General features: G+C 38.8%; 1 protein-coding gene across 8 annotated transcripts in view; it reads right to left on the reverse strand.

Annotated features, from left to right (window-relative positions):
- Nucleotides 1-3,165: 3,165 nt before the first annotated feature.
- GPAM (glycerol-3-phosphate acyltransferase, mitochondrial) overlaps nucleotides 3,166-25,776 on the reverse strand; it is a 32,119-nt gene continuing 9,508 nt past the window's right edge. For 7 of the 8 annotated variants that reach the window (XM_064464147.1, XM_064464145.1, XM_064464149.1 and 4 more), the window contains exons 5-21: nucleotides 24,507-24,620; nucleotides 23,117-23,266; nucleotides 22,102-22,198; nucleotides 20,997-21,133; nucleotides 19,564-19,663; nucleotides 18,631-18,843; nucleotides 18,125-18,238; nucleotides 16,072-16,157; nucleotides 14,946-15,061; nucleotides 14,172-14,242; nucleotides 12,795-13,059; nucleotides 12,159-12,301; nucleotides 10,543-10,620; nucleotides 7,393-7,533; nucleotides 6,448-6,637; nucleotides 6,280-6,338; nucleotides 3,166-5,059 (exon numbers count right to left, since the gene is read on the reverse strand). In XM_064464147.1, the coding sequence (XP_064320217.1) occupies nucleotides 4,943-5,059; nucleotides 6,280-6,338; nucleotides 6,448-6,637; nucleotides 7,393-7,533; nucleotides 10,543-10,620; nucleotides 12,159-12,301; nucleotides 12,795-13,059; nucleotides 14,172-14,242; nucleotides 14,946-15,061; nucleotides 16,072-16,157; nucleotides 18,125-18,238; nucleotides 18,631-18,843; nucleotides 19,564-19,663; nucleotides 20,997-21,133; nucleotides 22,102-22,198; nucleotides 23,117-23,266; nucleotides 24,507-24,620 (2,191 nt within the window). In that variant the 3' untranslated portion in view covers nucleotides 3,166-4,942. The remainder of the gene's footprint in view (nucleotides 5,060-6,279; nucleotides 6,339-6,447; nucleotides 6,638-7,392; nucleotides 7,534-10,542; nucleotides 10,621-12,158; nucleotides 12,302-12,794; nucleotides 13,060-14,171; nucleotides 14,243-14,945; nucleotides 15,062-16,071; nucleotides 16,158-18,124; nucleotides 18,239-18,630; nucleotides 18,844-19,563; nucleotides 19,664-20,996; nucleotides 21,134-22,101; nucleotides 22,199-23,116; nucleotides 23,267-24,506; nucleotides 24,621-25,776) is intronic. The other variant, XM_064464144.1, reaches the window with a different exon arrangement.

Genomic DNA, 25,776 nt, shown 5'->3' on the forward strand with positions numbered 1-25,776 from the left:
TGCTAGCAGAATCATGGCCAGTACTATTAGTAATTCTTCCACTCCATGATTCTTCCATTCTGACTGCAATTTGTGCTTTCAGGAGAGAAAAAGAATCCACTTAGTACCTGTACACGTGCAGCCTTCCTCAAACTACCATCACTTGCTAAGGAAAATACAAGACAGCATCAGAAGTGACACGTAGATTAGGAGCAAAAGAATAGCCTCATAGCTGTCACTGAACCCCCGCACGGCCTTGGACACATTGTCCGATCTCCGTGTCTGGGCTTCCTCATCTGTCAGAGACTGCGGCTCTGTAAAACATTTGAGACCAAGAGACTGCAAATACTATCTGTTTAAGAACCAATATTATTACTACACTGGAAAACACCCTTTTCATGCCAATTGCTCGTAGCAACTATGCCATACACCTTTTATTGAAATTTTGCATTGCATAATTACATACACACGTATTTGTATAACTAAGTTATACAATAATTAATTAAATAGCTTTTGTTTCGGTAACTGTCAATGCTTTATGGCAGATGAAATCTAAAGGTCTCTCTGGAGTTTACGGTCTCTCAGGTCTGAACTCTCACATTACAGGCAGCAGCGAACATTTCATATATGTTTCTTCCCAAAAGCCAGCAAGTTCCTTACTCTAAGGTCAGTATTAACTCTGATACTTTCTGGACAATTACACTAACAGGTTGGCCAACTTAGAGACGAAATAAGGACGGTACTTCTCACCCAGCAAAGGCACAGTGCGGTGAACATCTATAGAAGACTGAAAAGAGAATGTTTCAAGCAGCAATTCAGATCAATGTGGATTTTACCCTGAAAATACGGGGCTGCTGAAAACTTGGTGTACCATAAGAGAGAACAAAGCAGAGAGCTCAAATCAAGCGATCCTTCTAAATAAGCCTGACAAGCTTTTATTACAAGAAAACTGAATTAAGCAAAAACTGGAGATAAGTGCTTTATCTGACATTTGGGATTTTAAAAGACTGAGAAATAGGAAGACATTTACAGAAAGAATAACATGTAAGGTCATCACCAATAAGAATTGGGTTTTATTCAAGCTATTGACAATAATTGAATTTTAGTTTCCTGCCTCAGCCTGGAGTTGTCAATTAATCGAGCCTTGCTTGCATGTGAACATTGCTAGAGGCCTCCTAAAGAATCAGTTGATTACAACTTTTCTTCTTCCTGAAGGGTGAAACAGCATCCCTCCTCCTCAATTTAAGTAATGATCATCTATGCAGGTTTTATTACATTAAAGCCCCACTCTGATTGATTCACATTTGCCAGATGCTGTCAGAATTGCTGACAGGTGGTTATTGCACTCCAGGTCAGCCTGAAATCGCCACGAGAAGGGGCAGTCTGCAGCATCAGAGCCGCCCCACACTTCTGAATGACCACCCAGCCCCTGTAAGGCGAGAGGAACTTTAGAAGAGGAAGCCATGTACAAAAGCCTTGTGGGGATGGGGAAACAGAGAAGCGAAACGGCACGTCCACTTCGCAACAGAACAGACTCAGGACGTCACCTCAATCTGCTTTTTAAATGGTTCTGCTCCAGCACATACACTGGTAGAGAAACTTCTACAACGAAATATTTTCATGGTTTAATTTCAGAAACCACCTGGAATGCGACAAAGTTATTGAACAAATTATCTTAGCAGGTTATTTGAAGAAAAACACCAAAACCAAACAAAACAAAACAAAAAAAACACTAGAAGAGCTCGTTAAATGTCGTATTTGCAAACAGTTTAATTTATTAAAATGCCTCCAGTACACCTCTGTGCTTCTACAACAGACACAGCATTACACATAACAGGTAAACGTGGTAACATTCTCAAGGAAGCAGCGTCAGGCTCATTAGCACAGCAACACAAGAGCGGCAGTATCCTACATCCCCTCCCAGCCCGGCCGCCTTCTGCACGGCGATGCTGATACTGCTCTGTGGAGCAGGCGGGCAGCTGAACGCAGGTGTGCGTATGTGCTTCCGCATCAGAGACAGGTGAATGAAGCCCTATCCTGTCGAAGAGAAGGCAGGTATGCCTCCGACGTCAGTGTGCGTAGAAAGTAAATGTGTTAACAGGTTTATGATCCCTGGGGACCTGGGTAGCTGGAATTCTATGTTTTCATCACTCTAAAAATGTGAGATCTGCAGGACACATATGGGAAGATTAAGTTTCTCATATTGTGAAAGATCCTGGCCCAAAAAGACTTGCGCACCGGAGTAATATGCTCGTATGAATGACAAGACTCCTGTAAGCCTTTGTAAGAGGGGAGTCTTCAAACACATTTGTGGTAATTCAGGGCCAGTCCTTTCTTCTCTACCAGTTAACTTTACCGAAATTAGCTCAACCTGGCATTCTATCAGCAAAGGAAACGTGAGAGGCTAATAAAATCAGAAGACACTGAAGGTGTAAATACAGTGCAAAAGTGTTGGTTTTAGTTTTTGACTGTTACAGCCTGACAATTTTATATTCTGTGCTTTATTTCCAGGGAAAAGCGTAGTTGTTCTGTGTCATAATATACACGCTTGCATATATGTGTATACGTACACCCTTGCTGCAGAATGCAAAGGCTTCCAGTGGCATACGGTTCATAGTACTGACTTCTCACATGCAGGTTTTTTTTCATACAAAACCAGTTTTAGAGGTGCCCCCTCCTCTGCATACGATTTATTCATTAATGTGTACTCACATGCATTGTTACCTACCCACTCGCTGATTTATGTTAACCAGATTTACTTTTCTAGTTGTTTTTTTTTCATATAAGCCATAAGTTATCTGAGTTGCAACACCTAGCCAGAACAGTCCAGTGGCCACAGTACCCTGGGTTTTACAGCAACTAATTCATCAGTTGGCAGAACATTCTTAATCAAAGGACTCAAGCTTTGTGTTCTTCGTATTGCTTCATTTTAAAAAATCTTCTTGATGTACAGTCATCGCTGGTAAGTGAAGTTACTACACTTTAGATTTACTGAAATGCAGTAAACTATGAGAGCCCATTATTCAGAAGCACCTAGTCTTTTTTTGACATTAAATGGAAGCCATCAGCAACAACTGTTGTACGGAGCATTCATCGGGTTAACAAACAGTGCCCGTTAGCTAGTATGAGATGAGACTGTTTCTAAATAGCTAATAGACTTCACAAAACAAATTATGTGTGATGTAGTCACTACCCTGCTGAGTCAGCAGAAGGACATGAGAACAAAAGCGACTCTAGGGTCAGTTTCTATCCATATTAATGTAGCTTTGGTTCAGAAATTCTTTAAGTGTTGTAGAGCACCTGGTTTAGTGACAGAACACATGCGTCTCACAGTGCTAACAGCTTAATGCTAATAAACTATAAACTGCAGGTTTCAAATATTAACAGCATTTAATAAAAAAATTTACAGAAATATTCTTGTTGACAAATGTGCAGTAGAAATGTGAGCTCCTTGGCCACAAACTCCAATTGTGTGCATCAGTTTTGTGCTGGCATAAGAGTGCAAGTGCTGGGATTCAAGTATGCTCTTCTGTATTTATGTTAAGCAACAGAGACGACATGATGAAAGTTGAGGGATTTTCTGCTCACAAGGCCAGGATGCGAGGATCAAGCGGAACATTGCAGTAATGGAAATGCCCGACTTCCCTCATATAGAAGGCAATCTAAATGGGGAAGAGCACATTTCACAAGCAAACCAGCTTCACATACCACCAAGTTATTGCTTCAGCTAGACCAGCTGTACTAGAGTACAGGACTACAGGTTGCAATCTGATCTCCGCTCACATGAAGAGAAGATGAGATCTACAGTGCAAGTCCTCCACGCAAAAGGATCAAATCGCAAGACCAGAGTCCTGTTTCATAGGACAGAATTTATTCATCATTCAGTTTTGTCTGTGAATTTTTTTTTGTCAGTTAGATCTGAGTCAAAAGTATATTGTTTATGATATTTCTGTGTTTCTCGAGGTTACTACTTCATGCCAGTTTAGGTCTGCTCAGCAACAGAACACAATATGAACACTCATTTCCAAAGAATTGCAAAAGTTATTGCTGAAATTTTTAGGGCCAAAATTAAATATTATTTCACCAAATCAAGTCTTTACTCCACTTTAAAAAAAAATCTGACATCTTATTAATTAAAAAAAAACCCTAATAGCTTTTCTCAATTAAATAATAATCTAAGATTTTACAAAATATTCACATTCAGGCAACTGTCTCCTGACTTTCATCTGGCTGAATGACAGATGCCGTAATAAAAACAAGAAGGCTACTCTCACATTCTTCATGCCAGCAGTGATTAGTGCAATTTACCACTGCACTACACAGCTCTAATAGTGCAAGGTGTGCCTGCTAACAATGTTTCTCACAATCATCTGCTACATGATCATTATCCTCAGATGTCTGTAACCATTATTCTCATTAGGATTTTGGCATTTATGTTAACATTTATGAAAAACTATGGCTTTATCCATGAAATATATATCCTGCCTAAGCAAAGTTTTTAAACTATTTATTTAAAACAATAAATCTGAATTGGAATGAAAGTTACTTGTTTATACCATGAACTGTGTTGCCACTAAGCTCAAGATCGCAGGGTTAGCTGCAGATGACAAATATGTGTATTTGTGCATCTGCTACAGTCTTTAAAAGCATATTTAAAACATAACACTGATAAAACTTCACTCTTCATTTTAAATCTAATTCTAATAATTTATCTTATTTTTGCAACATGTTTACTTGTATCCAAAGTGTCATCTGAGTATCGCTGTATTACAACAGGATTGGGACTGTAAGAAACCCATAAATGCATACATAAGAAGGCACTTGTCTTCCAGTAGTTCAAGTCAGAGAAGGCCTTACCCAGACAGTGGCACCTTACACTCTGAAGGATTAGCAAATGTCCCCAGGCTTTGACACGGTGTCAAAACCTGTCTTTGTGTCCCTGGACAAAGGTGCTATATGTGGTCTATAATACCATGAAGCTCATGATGAATTCCAGTAGTTTTTGCCTGTTGCGCTGAGGTAGGAACGTAGTGCTTAGTTCCAAAATGGTGTCTCTTCTTTGTTTCGTCTGATTGAAAACCTAAAGCACAGCATGAATGTAGGTAAGTATGACCATGTTCAAGGCATGTCTGTCCTTTTGTGAGTAGAAGTTTACTGTATACTACACTACTGTATACTATAATAAATTTGCCCTCATTTACAAGACTTTTTTTTTCCCTCCTTTCTTGGAGGCTTAGATAGCAATGCCTTTAGATATCATTAGAATTCACTCAATATTGAAGCCCTTCAAGTGGTACAGGAGGAGAGAAACTGAGAAATAAGCACAGTGTATGATAAACAGCCAGCTCCTAACAGCAAAGGATAAAACATGAGCTCAAAAGGCACCTGAACTGAAAGCGTAAGCACTTAGAAAACAAGAATTCAGATGCTATGCTCTGAATAGATGCTCAATAGACGCTATCTAGTTCCACTTTTCCAACAGCAGAATAAACTAGAATTAAATGATGGATTTGATACGTGCTTTCTTCACAGCTCTTACAGTCTACAGGAAGACACCTTCACTTAGACTGACTAGTGTTAGATTATTTAATACAGCAGAATTCAAGGACAAAGACTTAAAAACCTTTATCTAGCAATACTTTGCCTAAATGCTGATGCTGTCAAAATTATAATGCTAAATCCCATCTGGTATTCAGGAAGTCATGTCATTCTAATGAAAGATACTCTTCATTTGCAAAATCTAGATAAGCAATTTAAAATTCGAAAGGATAGTGGTAAAGTGCAAAACTGGTCTGTTATTTAAAGACGATCTGTATCCTCATGGTGGGGTGTACACTGGAGGTCTATTAGGATGGTTCTGCTGGAGCATCAATCACCGCTAAGCCAAAATTCAGTAACTAATACTTTCTGAAGACTTAATCAGTCCTTCAAACTTAGATTTAGCTGTCGCTTAAGCACAGAGCATGCTTGCAGCCTTCCAACATCATCACTGATGTCCAGTAAGGACATGGAGCAGAGCAGAGAAACTTCATTTGTTGTGAATAAAAACAATGCCTAGTCACCTAGCCCTCAGCTAGACAGGTTTTCTCACAGGCAAGAAGTGCCCTGTTCTGCAGTGTGGGATCTTCTGCTACAGCCCTGAGCTTTAAGGGAAGCAAAATCCTCAAAAGCCACAACACATTTGCAGAGATATATTCCTATATTTTAAACTGACACTGAACAGGTTCATGAATTGTCAAGACTGTGCTCATCATTAAAATGAAACTTAACAGTCTCCAAATTTGATCACCGAACACTTACCCCAATTTCCTTGAAGACTTTCACTGCGTTTTTCACATGACTGTAGGTAGCACTCTCAGCTGCAAGAAAGAAAACACAGAGATAGACAAACTGCAATTGGATTTGGGCTAACTTGTGCTAGGAGGAACAGAATGAATCAAATCCAGTTCCAAAACCAGTTTAACATACCATATACAGCAACGTTCTTCTCCGTCCTGCTTATTAAGTGCCTGTGTAACTTTTGAAGGTATTCAGACTCTGAAACAGGACCGCTAAAATTGTGCACGAAGATAACAGCAGAACTGTATGCCTCCAGTAAAGGTCCCAACAACCTCTGCAGGAAAGTGATGTACTGCTGGTGCTCTTGGGACTGGCTCACCTAAGAAAGGGCAACGATAGCTTAAGTGACAGAGACCAGCAGAAACAAGAAAGGACCTGCAACACAGCACACAGCAAAATGACAGCCCAAATAATGCTTAGTGCAAAAAGGAGTACAGGGGCACAACACAGCACATTACGAAAGCGTAGCAAAAAAGCAGCGTACTACGAGGGACAAAGCAGGCACTGCACATCACAGATCAGTGCTACTTTTTTCTCCTTCAGGATATTAACAACGATTTTCCTAAGATAACATTAAAGGCACCATACTGTTCTGCAGTCAACAGAAGGGTTGCCATACATTCACAGAGATGGACGGAAGTTTCCAAGTGTTAACAAGATATGCTAAAGAGTGTTTGTGTCAGCTCTGTGAGAACACTGGTAATATGTCTAAAATCAATGAGATCAACCGATGAAGTGACATTTATGCTGAAAATAAATACCAGCACAATGTGCCACTTTTAGAGTGTGTGCAGTCAGTCAAGAACAAAACATTTAGAGGCTAAGATACTTGAGCCTTATCAGTTTTCATGACACTAACCATTGCCCTTCCACCTCCCTACAAGATTATTCGATGTTTCTTCAGGTGTTTTCCTCATGGGAAGGAGAGAAAGGTGTTTTACTGACTGTAGCAAAATACAAGACTATCACCGTTAACCAGAGGAAAAAAAAAATTATCATTACCCCTCCTGAACTAGTGAAGTAGTTTGTCTCTCTTTCAAGGCTTCAGAGTTATTAGCCTAAGGAGAATATTACCTTCAGGTAGCAATCTCTTTGCTCTTCCCCAAAATCACTGTCTTCATCTTCCTCGTCACTTCTCCAAGATAATGGTTCTGGGAGTTTTTTATCCCACTGCTGCTCTGTAAGACTGGGGCTAACATCCTCCTGATCATCCTGCTTAAATTTGAAAGAAAAGGCAGTAAATAGGTAAAAAACCCAAATCCAAGCAAAAAATAGGTTTATTTTATAATCTCATCTAACTTAATCAGTCCATTCATTAACCAATATTTAATGAAAGCAAGTGACACCCTATTATAGACAGGGTTGAGATAAGCAGAGAGGAGAGACATTTGGTGAAAGACTATTTTTCTTTAGCTTGCCTGTCACCTGAAAGTGAAAATCTTCGCAAGTGTTTCTGAATCTTCCTACCAGAGGCCATGCAGTAAGCATGCCAAGATAAAGTTTTCAGTTATGTTAGGATAAAAAGTTGAGATGCTATCTGGATGTGGATGTTGCTAACCTCCGTACTACTGCTGCCTTGCAGACAGAGTAGTAAACTCTGTTGTTATATTACAATCGCCAACATCTCAATTAATGCAGAATACCACAAGTTACTATTTGGAAGTGGTAACTAACTGCCTCTAGTGATGCTGTTCTTGTACTTGCCCCCAAGTGAGATATTGGCTGGAAAAGAATAAGCCAGTTTTAATCAAAGGCCCCAGATTGTTTAAACCTTGATTACATTGAGACATTAAGACCCCTCCACCTGTTGCATCACAGCAACTCCCTTCTGCTAATCACCCTGACAAGCACCATCCAAGTTTAGCCTACAAATGCCCCAGAGTAATCCGCCCTCAGAGCCAGACAGGGATTGACACTTATTAGCAGGTAGGTGTCTTAAGTAGGTATGCATTTCTTCAGGCTTTCGAGTTGAGTGCGTGACAGCAAGAACACCCTTGGTAGAACTTGTTAACTTGAATATTGTGAGGGAAGAAGAGTTCTTTGTTTGCTTTTCGTCTATTCAGTAAAACCATCTATTTTAGTAAACCATTAATTAGTAAAGTGCTTTGTAGAGTTGCAAAGTATTGTAAAGTTCCCTTGCAAGGGCATAGTGAGGTAATCTGCCAGAAACAATAAGCACATATATACATACTAGATGTACTTGAATACTGATTTCGTTCTGTTGTGCAATAATGCAGGTATGTCAGAAGTTCAGGTGTACAGTAACTGAGGTGCAACAGAAATACTCCACCTGACTGATCAGTGTCTGATGCAACATTCAACTTCAACAATGCATCTTCAGAAATGAGTTTTAGAGATAATAAACATACACTGGAAAGAATAAGGGAAGCCTTAGTGTCAATCATTCACCATTATTTGTTTTCCTTAAAGTAGTAGAACAGAAAGACTTTTCTAAGGTCATCAGTGCTAAGTCACGAGAAACCCCCATACAGTTACTCCATTTAGAAATGAGAATCAGGCAAGATTAAAACGAAATGGATAACAGACACCTCGTAGATGTTACTGTTGTCATAATATTCATGACAAAGAAAAAGGTCTCTGCAGCAAATGAAGAACGACATCCTTCCAATCTTACATTCTGATCAAATGTTTTATTTTGAATGAAGCAAAGGCCACAAAATAAGTTTAAAAAAATGCCAGAGGTCACTGTGTGTTACGAGTATTTCTTAGTTTTTGCAGTAGACACTAGAACCACAGGAAGAGAATTTGAAAAAAAAGCAGAGATCGATCAAGCTCAATTTAATGGGAAATTTATCAACGTGTTAATGTCAGCAGTAAAGGGAATAATTAAAAGTGGCAGAACTTGGCTACCTATCTTAGAGAAGAGGTTGTAAAAACCCCACAAACATTTCCAACCTGTCTGAAGTCATGAAACAACTATTGCTTACAGCATTTGCACTGATTATGCAAATTCTTAATATTTTAAAAGAAGTAAGCAGGTCCAGAGGTTTTCTAAGTTTAAAGACATTTACTGATGGAATATTTCTCCTTTTTAAGCATTCAAATGTTGCGCTGGTAGTGTATATCAGACAACACAGACAAATATTTATATACTGCCTAATAGCTATCTGTACCTCAGCTATAAACAGCAAAGCACCAGACTCAGCAACCAACAGTTATAGAAGAACCCTCAAGACAGGTTTCATGCTTGAGTAGACAGAGATGCCGATCTACTGCTGCCCACGCCTATTTTCCTCAACTGTCCCCAGGCATGGAACATACAGGTTTCTTCCTAATCCTCTGGATTAGCATTCATGTTTGGATTTATCTAATAATGATTACAATCTACTGCATGACAAGATGACAAGATGTCAGTACTTCAGATAAAAAGTAAGCAGTAGTAACTCCAGAGAAGAATTTTTAGTATCCAGGTATATCAATTAAATAGTACCTACGGTTACATAGAATAAAAATGGAAGCATGTATCAAAAGGCATGCAGCAAGATTAGAGTGAAGCAGTGGCCATTAACAAATACACCAGAAGCAGCTCTAGCCTGCTTTGAAACTGCAGAGCTGCAAGAAGAAAACAGCCAAATATGTAACTTTTTTCTACCTGCTCATTAAATTTTGATGCTTTCTCCTGGGCACCAAGGTTTGTTTGCTGTGCACAAAAAAAGTTTGGGAAGCAAAGGTATGCTGAGTCAGCTGCCCCTGGTCCCCAGGGTTTCTTTACGCTGCACGCCTCTGGCAGATTGCGCCACACAGTGACCCCAGCACGTCCCTGGAACTGCAAACCATGCCAGCAGAGGAGGTTTACAATAATTTTGAGACCAATGCAAAGGATTCAAAGAATGACAAAAGATCTGGACTACTGACTCCTGTAGAGTAGAGAGAGTAAAACTCCATGTAGCTGTTCTAGAATTTGAAAGGGCTCCAATAATAAATAAATCCCCATTTTACATGACAGTATAAAATATCTATCTTCCTTAGTAGGTTTGGTACAGTAAAATGACACAGTCATTCATAGCATCACAGGATGACTATATCCAAACGTCTGATGCTTTTAAATGTAAGAATGAAGTAGTATCAGCCCTGGACTTGTTGTTACAAGCTTTTAGTAACAGCATATATCTAGAACAAGACTCACAACTAAGAAGCATAAACTACCTATGGGTGAAGTCAAGCACAACAAAAAAAGCTCATTTAGTATGTCTAGCGCCTTACCTCAGCCACCAGAAGAATACCATATTGTATCAGCCTTTCCACAGATTCATGGCAAACTTGATATATCACCTGGCAAGGCTGCACAACAAAAGAAATGCACTGAGAAAATCACCTCCATTATACCCATTATAGCAACACCAGTTCCCTGGGCAGTATGAGTTGTTTGGATACAGCAGTATTATTCCTTTTAAGCAAGTTATTAAACTTTTACCAGCACAATCCTAAAGCACCACTCTTACATTTATCCTGGCAGACAGGCAGACACTAAAAAAATCACAGTGAAATATGATATTTAAAATTTGTCCAGGTTTTTTGAAGAAATGCATTACTGGTAGAAAACCACATTAAATATTCTCCCCTTTTAATCGCCTCTAACCAAATTTTAGTTTGTTAACAATCCTGCAATAAAATAATCATAAAACTAAAATCATTGAGACTCACACCAGTGGTTTATTTATCATTTAAAGGAAAATACACTTTTAAGAAATTCCCTATGTGTTTTGAAACTGAATAAAAAAACAACCTCTTTTACATTGTTCATAATAATGTAGGAAATATTTTCTAAGTTAAAAAAATCAGTTGTTAACTCTGAAAGCAGAAGGATAAGATTACTGAAGAACCCCACCATCTGAGCTACATTACTGCCCAGACAACAATACTAAATTTGGCTTATGCTTCATTTTAAAAAGGCACAAGTCAGAAACATGTGTGTAAATTTAAGAAGTAATTCAAGAATCTTCAGAACTTCCACACATAAGAAAAAAATATCTAGCACTTAAAATTGCAGGAATACAGAGTGTAAGTATACAGCATGACTGCAAACTCAGATAACATCACCTCTCCTCAGTGTTTTGTAACAAAACAAAAACCAAAGTCAGGCCATGTTTAAAATTGCTACTAAGTACTAGGTGTGGCACACTGACTATTGCACTCCTATGCAAATTAAGAGTATCTTTAGAATCTGGAGCCTTAGTTGCCAGCGTAATTTCAATCATCTACGCAAACTCATTTGAGTTGGGTACTCTCGGAGACTTGTACTTGTTTAAGGAAAAAAAATATTTAAATAGTTTTGGCAGAATGCAGATATAGTTGTGACGGTCTAATGACATAAGCAATACAAAATCTGTTAGAAGGCATTAAGAAGCCCAATCTCAAGTTGTGGGAAGCTGACAGAGATACAGCAAGCAGCTTTCCTTTCTCAGGGAAGGCCTAAAGCCAGCACAGCAGAAGTGCTGCAGGCTCACCCCAGCATCACCCACTTAGCACCTGCAGGAGCAGCGGACATGCACTCAGTATGTATCCCCTAAACCGGATCGACTGATCTTGTCACCCCTTGCCAGGAAACAAGGTAGTGACAGGAGTGTGCCAAGTTAGTTCATGTGTTATCTTAGGCCAAACGTCTTCCAGATGAACTGTTCTGATGGAGCTACATTCATTCAAATGTTTCCTTGGATGTTCAACCTCTTGATACCCATTATCATTTGACTGTACTTACAGCGAACATATCAGAACTGAGACACTTGAAGAAAGCATAAATTCTGTTTATAGTAAAAAAGGCAGTTACAAGCAGAAAAAAAAAAAAAAGACATGGACAATTAATGCAACTACTTACTTACCAAAGACACAGTAAATTCATTAGAAAGCAAGTAACACAAGCTGGCAGCTTTTCGGACCAGGTGTTCTTGACTAATCAAACTGGGAGAAGCACCATTGGTACCATTTCTGTACCTCCTACTCTGAACTGCACGAAGACTGCAGGCTAGAGCAGAAACAAACACAAGCAAAATTTATTTTTCCATAGAGCTTAACAGCAAAGGAAACTTAAAACTTTTGTCTGTTTCTAGACCTAAAGCAGTCAAACATTACACATGCAGTTGAATAATGAAGACAGATTCACCACTACTTCATTTGTGTCCAATTAAAGTCAGATTGAAATGAAACAATATCTCATTAAAATATTTGTGACCAAAGCACATGTTTTGCCATACTGGCTCAGAACTCTGATAGTGCCCTGCCTGAGGCAGTGACCGATACATGAATACCTCCAAGAAAGATAAAGGGTGATGAGAAAAATAAGTGAAGCATTCTACAAACCAAAACCAAGTTTACTTTAAAATTGTTTTTGTTAGAGGAAACATGGGCTGAAGCAGAGAGGGAAGAAATATATATATGTAAACTACATATATATATGGGGGGTTGGGGAGGTTGTGCAGATACAAGAAATTCTTTCCTTGGTAAACCGCAACACATACCAATAATGGCCTCTTTAATAAATACATGAAGCACACCATTGCTGTAGAAGTTGAGTTCAAAGACAGCCGGTATCGTTGTGCTGGGAGTGATGAAGAACTCATTGGTTCGGCTAGTGTTTGTGATATTTACACAGTTCCCCAACAAGTGGATGGCATGCATGACAACATCATCTGAGTTCCCTGAAAATCCCAGGTCAAAGTCACGGGCTAAGACCTCCTCCTTCATGGAGAAGAAATCTTCTACCAACCTGGAAAGATCAGTTCCCTAGAAGTAAAATCAGAATCAAACTGAAACAATTTATTTTATTTTTTTTTTAACACAGGAGTATAGAGCAAACACATAAACAAGCCACTAATTTTCGAAAATCTAAAGCACAATAGTAGTATTAGAAATCCTTGTTTTCACACAGATATTGTTAAAACAGTCCACAGGTTTTGAATTATATGCAATTATATTTTAAAGCCATGCAGCTATTTGAGAATCCAAGTTTTTTCTTTGCTTCTTGGTTTATCTCATACCCTGCAGAGACCTGAGTTATACTTTAAGAACATGTTAGAGATATCATATTTCCATTACTTACGCTATAGAACGAATGATCAGTTATCTGGGAATACTGTAATTAGCAGAACTTCAATTGATTGGGGACATGAGGAAAAGCTTCCCCTCAAGCACTTCCTTTCCTTGTTTTTGTCAAGATGGCTTCAGATCACATTGTAAAATGCTTCTTTGATCCCATTATTTTAGACAGTTGAAAACACTGGACTGACAGCAATAGTGATACCGTCCTCAACTAGGAAGATCACCTGTCTGTCCAATGTTTTTCAATTTGTTCTCAATTTATGTGCAATAAAAGTTTCAGATTCAAGGCAGAAGGATTTCAGAAAAATGCTAAACACACTTGTAGGAGAAAAAAAAAATTTCTTCCATGCCCCATGCACAAGACTTCAGTTAAACATTAGTATGATTTTGCCATCGTAGTATAACATTCTAGTACCAAGGAACAGCAAAAATAATTTGAAAATTAACAGAAGAGTTGCTAATATATTCATTAGTGAATATGTTGAAGGACTAGAAAAAAAATCTTAATACAATGAACCAAAACAATGTATTCTTTTAAGAAAGCGTAATCACATTTTGAATTACAAAAAAAAAAAATCTATTTCCACGTGAGTATTTATTATCATCCCATCAATAATGGCTTATCTTCAAGCATCCACTACTAACTAGAATATTAGCACCCAGGCTACCTCAAATCCACTTCAATTTAAATGCATCTTTCTTATTTATTACTACCATACAATAGTAAAATCATACTATTTTTTTAATTCACAAGGCCAAAGTAATGTTTGCCTGTTTAAGCAGCACAGAATTCTTACCTGCCTGTGTCTGTACAGCAGCAAACAGGCAACGATGTGGGTAGACATCACAGCACAGGACTTGTTAGCAGCTAGATGTAAACAAGATAAACTTGTTAAGCACCTGAGAAGTTCAGAACATCATTATAAGTGAAAGAGTACCCATTATTTAACAATCAAACAAAAAAATTGATACTGGCACAAAACCGTACCTTCTGAATGAAACACAAAGCGTGTTATGTCTATATAGTAACAGTATTAAAGTAATCAAATGAAAGTAACTTGACCTAAGAAGGCTGACTAAAGCTTAAACGTCTACTAAGCTAAGTACCATTCTGCATGCATGCCTCATACCACAAATCACAGATCTACTGATGAAGCATACACCACATAATCTATAAAACCTGGCAACACTGGTCCGTGCAGCTAGATGAGTTCACATGGGTATTATCTCAAATAACGCCATTAAGACACTGCAATAACTTCTTACATGAAGTGATAAGAAATCAGTGAAATCAAACACTGCAGAGTACAGCAAGTTCAGTATACTCGTCCAAGGAATACATAAGTTACCAAAATAAACAGAATAAAAAGCTTGTCCTTAATCAGAAGGAGAGTTTGAAGAGGAGGGAGAGAGGGAGGCAAAGGATGGAGAATTGTCAAGAGAGAATTTGAAGTCATGAAATGATCACCTGAATGGAGGGAATTGGGAAGAATGGCATTACCAAACAGCAAGTTAGCTCATGCGATCAGCAAAACAAAACAGGTAGCTGATAGTGATACTATAACACTTACTGAACAAAATGTGCTCAGCCAAGTTGGATATCAGCTCTCTTCTGAAGGGTTCACTGGTGATATCCCTGGAGTTGGGCAGTGAGGCCTCTGTACCTTCATCCACAGTGTCATTAGGTCTGAATACAGAGTAAAATTCACATCATGACATTTAGATTTTGATCAAAATGTAAAATAACCTAGATCGATTGGGGTTTTTTTATACACTAACTGAACCGCAGTGCAAAAAACCACTATGCAGTCTGGCAAGGGCACAAAAATGTGATGCATGGCAAGCTCCACAAAAATTTTCACATCTACCAACTTTCCCAGATTATTACTTCACCCTAAACAACAATCCAAGATAAGACTACCAAAAGAAACATTGCAATACAATTTGCAAACAAGAACATTTACCTTGTCCTATGGCTATTCCTGACTTTGCCATTACATCATTTGCACTCCCCACAGCTCTTCTCCCTCAGTGAATATGGACAACAGCAGATTAACCAAATCTGCCTAAAAGGCAGTTTCCAGCCCAACCTCTCTACAAACTTGAAATGGTCTTTTGCATGGACCTACAATTTTCTAAAGATAAATGACTGACTCTACTAGGATCACACAGGTTTGTCCAAGTCAAGCTAAGACCTCAACTAAAATGTATATCCATGGAACAAATGCAGACCCAGCCCTTCAGCATAGTCTTCATTTCTGAGTGACAGTCACCTCCTTGAGCAAAGGCTACTTACTCACAAGTCCTACTTGCTTTGGAATTATACTCAAACCCACCTGAAATGTTTGTGAGGTTTAAAACCAAATCCTTAATTTTTCATTATATGTGCCATTTTCTTCCCTAAGTTATTACATAAAATTTAAAATTCAACCAACAGAGGTCACTAAAATTAGAAAATAAATTTTAAAAAGCCTCCTCAAGCTTATTTAAACAGAGCTCCCCAGAAAGAATGCAACTCTCCTAATAAATTGCACAGTTAAAATTGTTTAAGTTTTTAGTTTTTCTGTACACAATTAGATTATCCTTGGGGAACTCAAGCAATGCCTGGAATGTAATGCAGAACACTAGAGAGACAAAGAAATAAACAAAAAACCCGCAAACTGTTCTTCCTCTCCCCAGCACACAAAAAATCTCTACCTTGATGGAAGTATAGCTGGTAACAAAGCTTGTTCCAAAGAAAGAGGAGCAGGCACAGGTTTTTGGCTTTGGCTGTTTACATATTCCTGTTAAGAGAAGACTTATTATTTTTTTTTTACTTTTCCCACCTTATTCTTGGATTCAACTGGCAATACCATTATGTGAAAAAGGCAATTATTCAAAATGCAACTGTGATTAAAAATAGCTCACACTAAAAGAGCAGTAATAGGGCCACAGAAATTAAAAGTTTGCAACATTTTACTCACTTTTGATTTTATTTTATGAAAAGGCGAACTTCCCAAAGCAAGGAATCCATGCAACCAAAACAATACATAACCCCTGTCAGCACCCTGCTGGGAACAACTCCTCTGAGACTAGCTTCTCCGTGATTAAATTAATAAGAACGGCCTTCATTAACATGAATGAGAGCAAAGTCTAATACCCTTTCAGAAACAACACAGAGACTGTAATTATTGCTTGCTGCTGCTTTCCTCAAACACCAGGATAGGGAACTTCTCCATAAGTAAACACCAGTGTAGAAACCCCAGTTGCAAGACCCCTCACAGTGCCACAAACTAAAGCACCCAGGAAGCAGGCAGGGTACTGCATGCTTGGAATTCTTGAATCCCAAATTTCTCAAAAACCAAAGACCTCTCCTTACAGGTTAGCATTTACATTACTCTGTCTTCAGGACACTGTGTTCTTTCAGTGCTATAAAGCCTGATGTGGGAAACTAAAGAGCCACTTAACCTGCTGGTCAGGAAAACAGCTCCCTCCCAGGAAAGCTGCTTAAAAGACTGTCACAGCCAGCTCACTCTCTTCTGCTTCTAAGCCTGTGCTCACAGAACTGCAGAAGCCCAAAATTAACGCCCAAAGCTCCTCTCTTTTAGAAAAACCTGCAGTGACACAACTACATCAATTTAAAAATACAGTTACACTTCTGCAAATCTTGGTTATGGCATACTTATTATGTCCTTTATTACCGTTCTGGAGTACAAGAATGAATACAGATACAAATGAGACCTGACAGAGGTTGCTAGGAAGGTGCAGAGTGATCAGCATTTCACTAGATTAAGAGGGCAGATAACCTTCTTTTCCTTACACTGATCCGAGAACAACTGTTAAGTCCCTACCACGAACAGCCTGGAAGTGACCCAAGTCTTCTCCTTTAGAAGTGAGTTAATATCTTTTCCTACTACGCTAATTATAATGTGGTGCAGACGGTCACAATAATTTCATGCTGTGGTAATTGAACCCTCCAAAGCTCTCCAACCTACTGCTTTCCTGAGAGAAGTAGGGCAGAAAGAACACCTGATTAATTTGAATAATGTTCTAGTAGGTTGTTGTTTCAGTAGTTAATCTTATTAAAGTCCCACTAAAAATAAGGTATACTGTAGCAGAACACAGATTAGTGAAATGTAGGTAAATTAAATATAGTACTAGCAGATTCTGCAAAGGGACCACAGAAAATGTAAAAAGTGAAGGCAGCTAGTACTGCACCATCCTATTCCCTGAGAAACTACACAACAGTATTCGGTGAACTAGTATAGGTAATAATTCTAAACTAATAGTAAACTATGACATTGAAAGTATATGCAGATTTTTATGATATATGATCTACGATACTTTTATAGCTATCAGTTTGCTTAGCAGTTTTAAAAATCCAGTGAGGTAAATGCCCTTCCTAGAACTGGAGAACAGTATTCAGTTTCCTTCAACTCTAAGTGTCCCAACAACTTAAAGGGGGTACAAGGATCATTTTAAAAATTGATTGTTAAAACCAAGCAAAGAACCCCAGTGAGAATACTTGCACCATTCCAAACCTAACACAACCTTTTATATCAACTCTGAGACTACTTCAGCTTAACACAAACGTGTCCAAAGACTCGTGCCTTCAGCAAAACAGGGGTACTTTTGTCCCACTGGAACAGACCTCAGCAGATAATGCTAGTGATGATAACCCACTATGAGAAAAGTCAAAATAAATGCATCCCGCTATTGAAACATCAAAAATGTCAAACTTTCAAAAGGTTCTTCAAAATATGAAACTTACTTTTAAGGAAAATGGTTGTGCAAAATCTACTCTGACACACCCATAATTCTTCCGCAGCATTCTGAAGACTCCTCTAGCTATACTCCAAAGACTTTCATTCTTCTTAGGCTTGCCCTGGAAAACAGGGGTGGTTGTTTTGTTTTTTTTCCAGTTTGCAGCTAAAAGGTTACATTTAAAATTAAAATGCATGCAAGAGCAGACAAAACAAGGCCAAATCTTTTGACACACCTTTTAACTTGAAGTAAATCTAAAGAATTATTGTTTTCCATATATATCCACTTGAATATATTATTTGTTATGTCATGAATTTTCGTTTAGAAGTATGTCACCTGTACCTCAGCACTCCCTACCAGAGAGGTTCTGTGATTCATGGCTCTACGCTCTTCAACACTAGCACCAAGTACATGTGACAGAGGACTACTAGCACACGATTTAACTATGTAACACATTTTCCTCACATACACAGAAAATCCCCTAGGCAAAACAAGTTGTTCAATTGCTCTCACCAGCTGTTCGCTGTTATAGTGGCCTTCAATTATGCGATCATAGGAGATTCCCACAGGTATAATTAGAACATCAGGGGTAGCATTTGAGAAAAGAGCATCTACCACCACAGATAAAAGACCTGCTCTAGCTCCAGATGTCTTTCCACTTCGAGACCGTGTGCCTTCCAAGAATATTTCTAAAAACTGCTGCTGTCTCAACAATTCTTCTATGTGCTGAATACAAAAAGATTGGAAAAAAGGAAAAAATAAATATCTAATTACACTGGCAAATTCACATTTGAAATATATTGTTAGCAATCATTTCCTTTTAAAAACATTGGAAGATCATGAGTTGTCATGAATACTTGTGAAAAAACCAAAAGCAGTAATTAATGCTTGACACAAACCCAGACCAAACTGCAACTGAATTTGCATGAATAGACAAGCAGTATAATGCCATTTGTTCAAGAACAGCATCTCTAGCAACAGTTGATCTAGCCAATTTGCATACACCTCTCCTTCCGGTTCCTCAGTACATCCCATCTTCTAAGACACAAATACAGCTATTATACTGAATGGCACAAAGGATTACATCAACCCATCGTAAACAGAGCCTTCCGTTAAGTTAACAGAATCAGTGTAGATATGCCCCAGTACAAAAGAAATCAGAGAAACAAGGCTGAAGTTTAATGCTAATTCAGAGAGTATTAATTCCGCTCTCTTTAATAAGGATTACATAAGGTGAAAATTTGCTCATCCTCAAATGTCCTGGGCATTCAACTGTTTTGTTCTATACATTCAAGACTTCATATAAAAATGTACCCTTTTTTTGCAGCATGAAACCGAAGACAAATTCAAAGCAGTAAAAAACATCTGCACACTGATGGAACTCACTTTCCCACTTGCCACCCGACTGAAATGCTACCTACAGAAACTAAGACAAGAAATACGTACCACATAGAGCAAAGCTCTGTAGAGGAAGTCCTTACGACCATCAGGACTCTGATCTAACTTTCGTCGAATGAAAAATCCTCCTAGCTTGCGGATCAATGTGCTACAAAATAAAGAAGAATTATACTCATTGATTTTAGTTTGCAGGGAACTACTACCTGCCCAGTACAAAACTCCTAGCACACAACAGGAGCTGAAATTACTGAAATTCACAAAGACTAACACTATTTGCACATGATGGGACTACACAAATATAACTTTATTTAAGAAACAGGCTTCTCTACACTGTCTTGCTCCATTTCACTCCCTTGACAGACCACTTACCCTCTGCAGTGACCCTGCCTGGGAGACCATTGTACATTGAGATGCTGGTGACCCACGTAACAGTTAACTTGAGCTGGCCCAAGTCTGTGCTCCACTGCACATGCATCGTGGCCTTCATGCCCATGCACATACCCCTTCGCTGCAGGATCAGCTCAGCCACCTGATTGTAACAGCGCAGCCTGCAGGCAGCTCCCACTTGGCACCAGCAATTATGCCAAGAGCAAGGCCTTGCCTTTATCTAAGAGTGCAGCAAGAAGTTCTTCTAAGAACATCCTTTCTGCTTGACAGAATGAATGATGAATAGAATTGTCTTCTTGTAAGAGAACCCTATACTAGCTCAAATGTCGAAAATGGGACAACCCTGTTTGAGGGCAGGGCCCGCACAGTGTGCTGCATGTGCATGGGAGGCCTGCTAAACGCTGCCCAACTCAGGGTTCCCACAACTAAAGGGACGTTAGATTACCTATGCTAGTCTCTCATTCTTTATACTGCTAGCCCTAATAAACAGCATTTTAGCTGATACTTTATATAGTCTGAATGCTTTTCTTACTGAGATCACCACAGACCACCACCTACCGGTGCAAAACACCCTCTAAGTCAAGGTATCTCCCTTCTTTCCTCATAATTTTCTGCAATATCCAGTGGGTTTTCAGAAATCAGTTATCCCCAAATTCTGTCTCACTGGAAAAATACTATCTAAAAGACCTTCTTATGTTCTTCAGCCACCAGAAATATAATTTAAACAGAGACCAAATTGGGGCACTTTCCCAGAAAGTATTTCTCACTCAGTACTGTCGCTGCTTATTCGCTACCTCATTAACTTTCGTGAAAAGTTGACCATTCACAACACTTTTTCACATACTTAGTCACCTACTCACTTTGAGACTCCCAGAAGGGAATATCCTTCCTTACCCTACTTAGGTTATGACGGAATTTCTCAGAAGGATTTTGTTATGCTCTCTCTCTGAGCATGTAATAAGAACCAAAGAAGTTCTACATGATGGCCCAATAATACTCAGATTCTTACGCTTGGACATTACTGATATTGTGCAATAGGTCACCTGAAGATCCCCCCACTTCAGCCTTTTTCAAATAAGACGAGAGGTCATTACCTAAAGATGGGAATGTTGAGGTTGTTCCCTGCAGCAATGTAGGGTGCTTTGATGTTATGGCAGAAAAGAATGAATGTAAGGAGCAGGTAGTCAATGTGGGATTTGTGAACGGGCAAGAAGATAAGAGGCAAATTCATCTATCGTGGAGAGAGAAAGAAAAAAAGAAAGAGGACAGTTGGTAAGAACTGTGGGGTATTACTCCTTTTCTAAAATCCATCACTGAGATTGCTAGCATCTTTTTGTCAGAACTGATGGTGTTTTCCAGTTACCATCATGCAGTTTGTTTACTTCTGGTTTTCAGTCAGCTGTGACAATGAGAACATTTTAGTCAACTGTACTTGTTAATTTTCATGGATTGTAGTTTTTAGTTGTATGCATGACAAGAAACAATGATTAGTATTCCCAGTTTCTTCAGACTCACAGTACTCAGACAACAAACAATTAAAGAGATGTGGCCAAATCATCACTGTCGCCCAAATACTGCTATTTCTTTCTATTAGATATCAGCAAGGATCTATGAGCAGGGAGTTCCCAAACACTGTAATCAAAAGATAACAGAAAATATTAGGAATATTTATCTAATCCATCTTTCTAAGGTAAACCCTGCAAAAAGAATCAATTCCGTTGAGTGTAAAGAACATGGTAGAATTTAGGAGTTATTTTGATTAATTTCAATAAATATTGAAGGACTGGTAACAGATTGCTAGTAAGAAACTGGAAAAGTTTATTTCTTAAAGATTTTTATTCCAAATTAAGGTAACAGTGGAAAGTCCTAAATAAACCTACTAATTTATTACTGGCTGCCTCAGCACAAAAAAAAGAAATCCTGCTGGATGCAGGTTGTCCAAGATAATCCTTCAGCCTGATAGTTTGAATTCGATCCCAAAACAAAGGTAAAACCAGAGTTCACATAGTATTTTAGGTTACACAACACAAGGAACATTCTATTTAATTAAAAACACTACTTCACAGATATGAGAGACACCTATCGACAATCTGGTATCATACAAGAAGAACTCTTCTAAAGAGAGAAAGCAATGTAAATATTTAATAGAAACGACATCACAAATCTGCCATACTAGATTCTTTCCCACATCTCCCTTACCTCTGTTGCTGCTTTGACCATTTCTATTTGACCTCTGTGGATCTGGATATTCCAGAAAAAGCTGTTAAACAACTTCAGTAACACCCAGCCAGTCAACCTGAAGGAAAACCAAACACAGCTCAAAGTTTCATTCGTTATTGCCTCTGTTTCATACGGCTTCTATATCACTAAATGCAAAGCCATAAAAACCGATTCCTTTATATTCAAACAAAATTACTATAAAATCCAATTGCTTAACAAGTTTTTGCCTATCAGCTAAACCATGGCTAGTGACCACATTTCAGTCTCCTGCAATTATGACACAAAACTTGTTATTGTCAGCCTCAGTGAAGGCTGTTCAAAGGGCAGAGACTGCTTTACATATGGGGCAAAAGTTAGTGGAGGTCCTATGGTCAATTATAATAACTGAGCTAGTTAGGTGACATGTTAGGTGACAGCGTGTATCTGGTCTTGTGGGAGAATTTAATATAGTTACAAAAAATACAGGGTTTCCATCACAAAAGTCAGTGAAGGGGGCTAGAAACATGACAGAGACAAATTCATCCTCAGCAGTAAAGGCAGACACCACAGTAGAAGGCTTTACCTAAGACTCTCTCCGAGATATTTCTAACTGTATGTTATGATATTTGGGCTACTGGAAAAAAGATCTTTCACAGTCTAAGCTGCTGCAACTAGCTGCTTGTGACTGCATCAGCCTGACACAGCCAAGGACACGAATATTGGTCTAAGTACTAGCACCAAGCCTAGTTTCAGGAGGAAAAAAACCCATTCTATATTTGATCTTATCACAAGATTTATCCCTTGAAAAGGCAGTGGGCTTCTGCTGCATCTGAAAATTATTAACTACCATTTCATGAGTTAACATTAGAAAAAAGATTTTAATGAATAATGTATTTTTTTAGAAATAATTATTCATTATTTATGAATAATGTGTTACAAGCTCTGCTGGTGTAATACAGAGAAATCCTGGCCATCCTTCTACCCACTGACAATACTGATGAGCCATTTTTCTTACCTGATTAAAGCAGGTGACACATTTGCTACCATTTCCTGGAGAATTTTCCTAGCTTTTTTCTTCACTTTGTTGATAGCTTTAGGATCCGTCTGAGCAAAACTACCTGGAGCACTTGGTTCTGAAGCTTCATCTACAATGGCCTTCTGGACTCTAACATTAAAAAGTAGAACTTATGAGACAGTCCCGCAACAGAAGAGTTCAAGACACAGAAAACAACTGCAGGGAATGAGCTCTATATTACAACAGCAGTAACTTGCAGGCATAAAAGAACATGCATACTGAAGTGTTTTGTATTCCAAATGCATTTCCATTAATTCAGTAGTTTTCCAAGCTCTGTATAAATAGGTGGGTGATGGATAAACACACTTAAAAGTTGACCACATAAAGCAGCATGTACGCAGTTCACAGGTACTGATATTGGGTGATTGCCAGTTTTCCGAAATGGTTAACAAGGTTAAAAATGCAGAAAGAACAGGTGAAATCTTCTCTTTGTTAATATTTTCTTTTCCTGCCATAGCGATTTCACTTACCTCGTTAGACATATTTATGTAGCTGCTATTTTGCACTTCTACTGTATCTTCCCCCTTGAATTCTCAGTTTTACAAAGTGTAACTAAATTTTGTAAGGGCTATTTTCCCATTCAAAACATGTCTAAGAGAGATTTAGTGGTTTAACACACCGTAACTGTGGCACAACGCAGTCTGCTTTACTTTTCAAAAGCAACACGATCATCTTCAGATGGGACTCAAACATTAAAAATTCAGGAGGCTTGGGAATGGTAATGTAGACAGCGTGCGGCCTCTGACAAAAAGCAGACTCAAGGAGCGGGCATGCGGTTGAATTTCTTTGTGTCCAGGGAAAACGGATACCTTAATAGCTAATCAGGGGCTCAACATGCCATTTAAAATGCAGTATATTAAATAGAAAACAAGTGCCACAAAATAAAGGGTGGATATTTCACTCTATAGCTTTTTTCCAGTTTTGCCTCACACTTTTGGTATACACTCAGCGTACTCTGAAATGCTGCTTTCCTATTATTTCTGAATTGCTGACAATTTCTGATGGCTGCAGTATGACTTGAGTGGTAATGATTTACATGAATGAGATAAACAAATGTTAGAAGAGTTCCCATGTAGCAGTTTATTTCCTTGTGTACTGTCTGCTGTCCACCCACTATGCACCATTCATTTGGAGATTTACAATTCTTTATCCCCCTCTTTTATTATTCAAACAGTAATTACCAGCTATAGCCCTGAAGGGCTGTGCTGAAGATACTGTATCTTCTAATATGTTAAACAGTCTGATTTTCAAAACCAGCCGTTTGCAAATTCTTAAATTGTATTATAATGCATCAGTCATACAAAAAATAGTTTATTTTGCATTATCTTACCTGCTGTTATTCAGCACATTTTCTGTCAGATTTTTGGCAAACATACCCTTATGAACGTCTCTCTCTTGCACAAAAAGGACATAACAAAGGCGCCTTGCAAGCCACCCTCTGTACCTACAAAAATATAATGGGTATTTGAGTGAGACCCTCAAAATATTTCACCGCCAAAAAAATTTATTTTAAAAATACAATTAAGAAGCAAAAGTAAGCAAAATTTTATGAAGGGCTGCCTACTTCTGTATCTTCAGGTAAATTGTCATTATGTTAATGTTACACATGACATAACTGATGTGTAGCACAAAGTATCTGAGACAATGAGGTCTGCGTTACTTCAGTTCAAGCTGATACTGGCTTTAAAACATCCATAGTATCACAGGACAGTAGCTACAAACCAGCATATACATTTTGTCTGTCTGCTGGAACCGACTCTCCAGCTCAGTGAGGACAAAAGAAGACGTGGTGCCCATTTCCAGTTCGATGACCTTCTGCTGAGGAATGTAAATGCCCAGCTAAGAGGTTTGTCAGCTTCCTCATGAAGCACTGAGACCTCTTGGGAAAGTTGCTCGTGTTGTATGCGCAGGGTAAACTTCGACGGGTACTTTTGAAAATATGTCTGCAATAGCCACCGACACTAAAAACACTTTTTTGTTAATCTTTTCTTCCTTTCCAGTGTTTTTAAACACTGTCCTATGTGCGTCATACGTACCTCCTCCTTGAAGTTTTAACAGTAGAACCACTAAATAATCAGTAAATCTCTACCATTCAAGCATTTAAGTAAGGCAACTTAGCTTATGTGGCCAGCCTCTGCCTTTTAAATTAACCCCGTCCTCTACTCTCTGGATCATACAAGCATGTTATTTTGAACAGTTTTCCTAACATCACAGAAGATGCGTGTGCCATGCGAAGCGGTAAAATCCAGTCCCCAGCAGTGAATGCTCATTACTATTTTCTCTCCTCGCAGCCCCCTACCTCACTCACCAGGCCAGGACTGGACAAGCCATGACTCACGCTGGTCACTCCACAAACCAAACAGAGCTGAGACGCCCGAACAGCAGAGCTGATGTGCTGGGGCAGAACTGGAAGAAGTTAAACTCTGGCCATTCCTAAGACTGGAGCACTCAGTATTATGCAAAAACCCTGCCCTGAGGGCTGCAGGTGCAATGCATGGCTGATGCTCCGGCGAGTGTCCCAAACCGAACCATGGGTGGCAACACTCATGTTGGTTTCCATGCTGGGGTGCTGCCAAGGTCTCATTCCCTGTCGTCACCTG

Source organism: Phalacrocorax carbo, chromosome 12 (genome assembly GCF_963921805.1).
Source record: "Phalacrocorax carbo chromosome 12, bPhaCar2.1, whole genome shotgun sequence".
Taxonomy (NCBI): domain Eukaryota; kingdom Metazoa; phylum Chordata; class Aves; order Suliformes; family Phalacrocoracidae; genus Phalacrocorax; species Phalacrocorax carbo.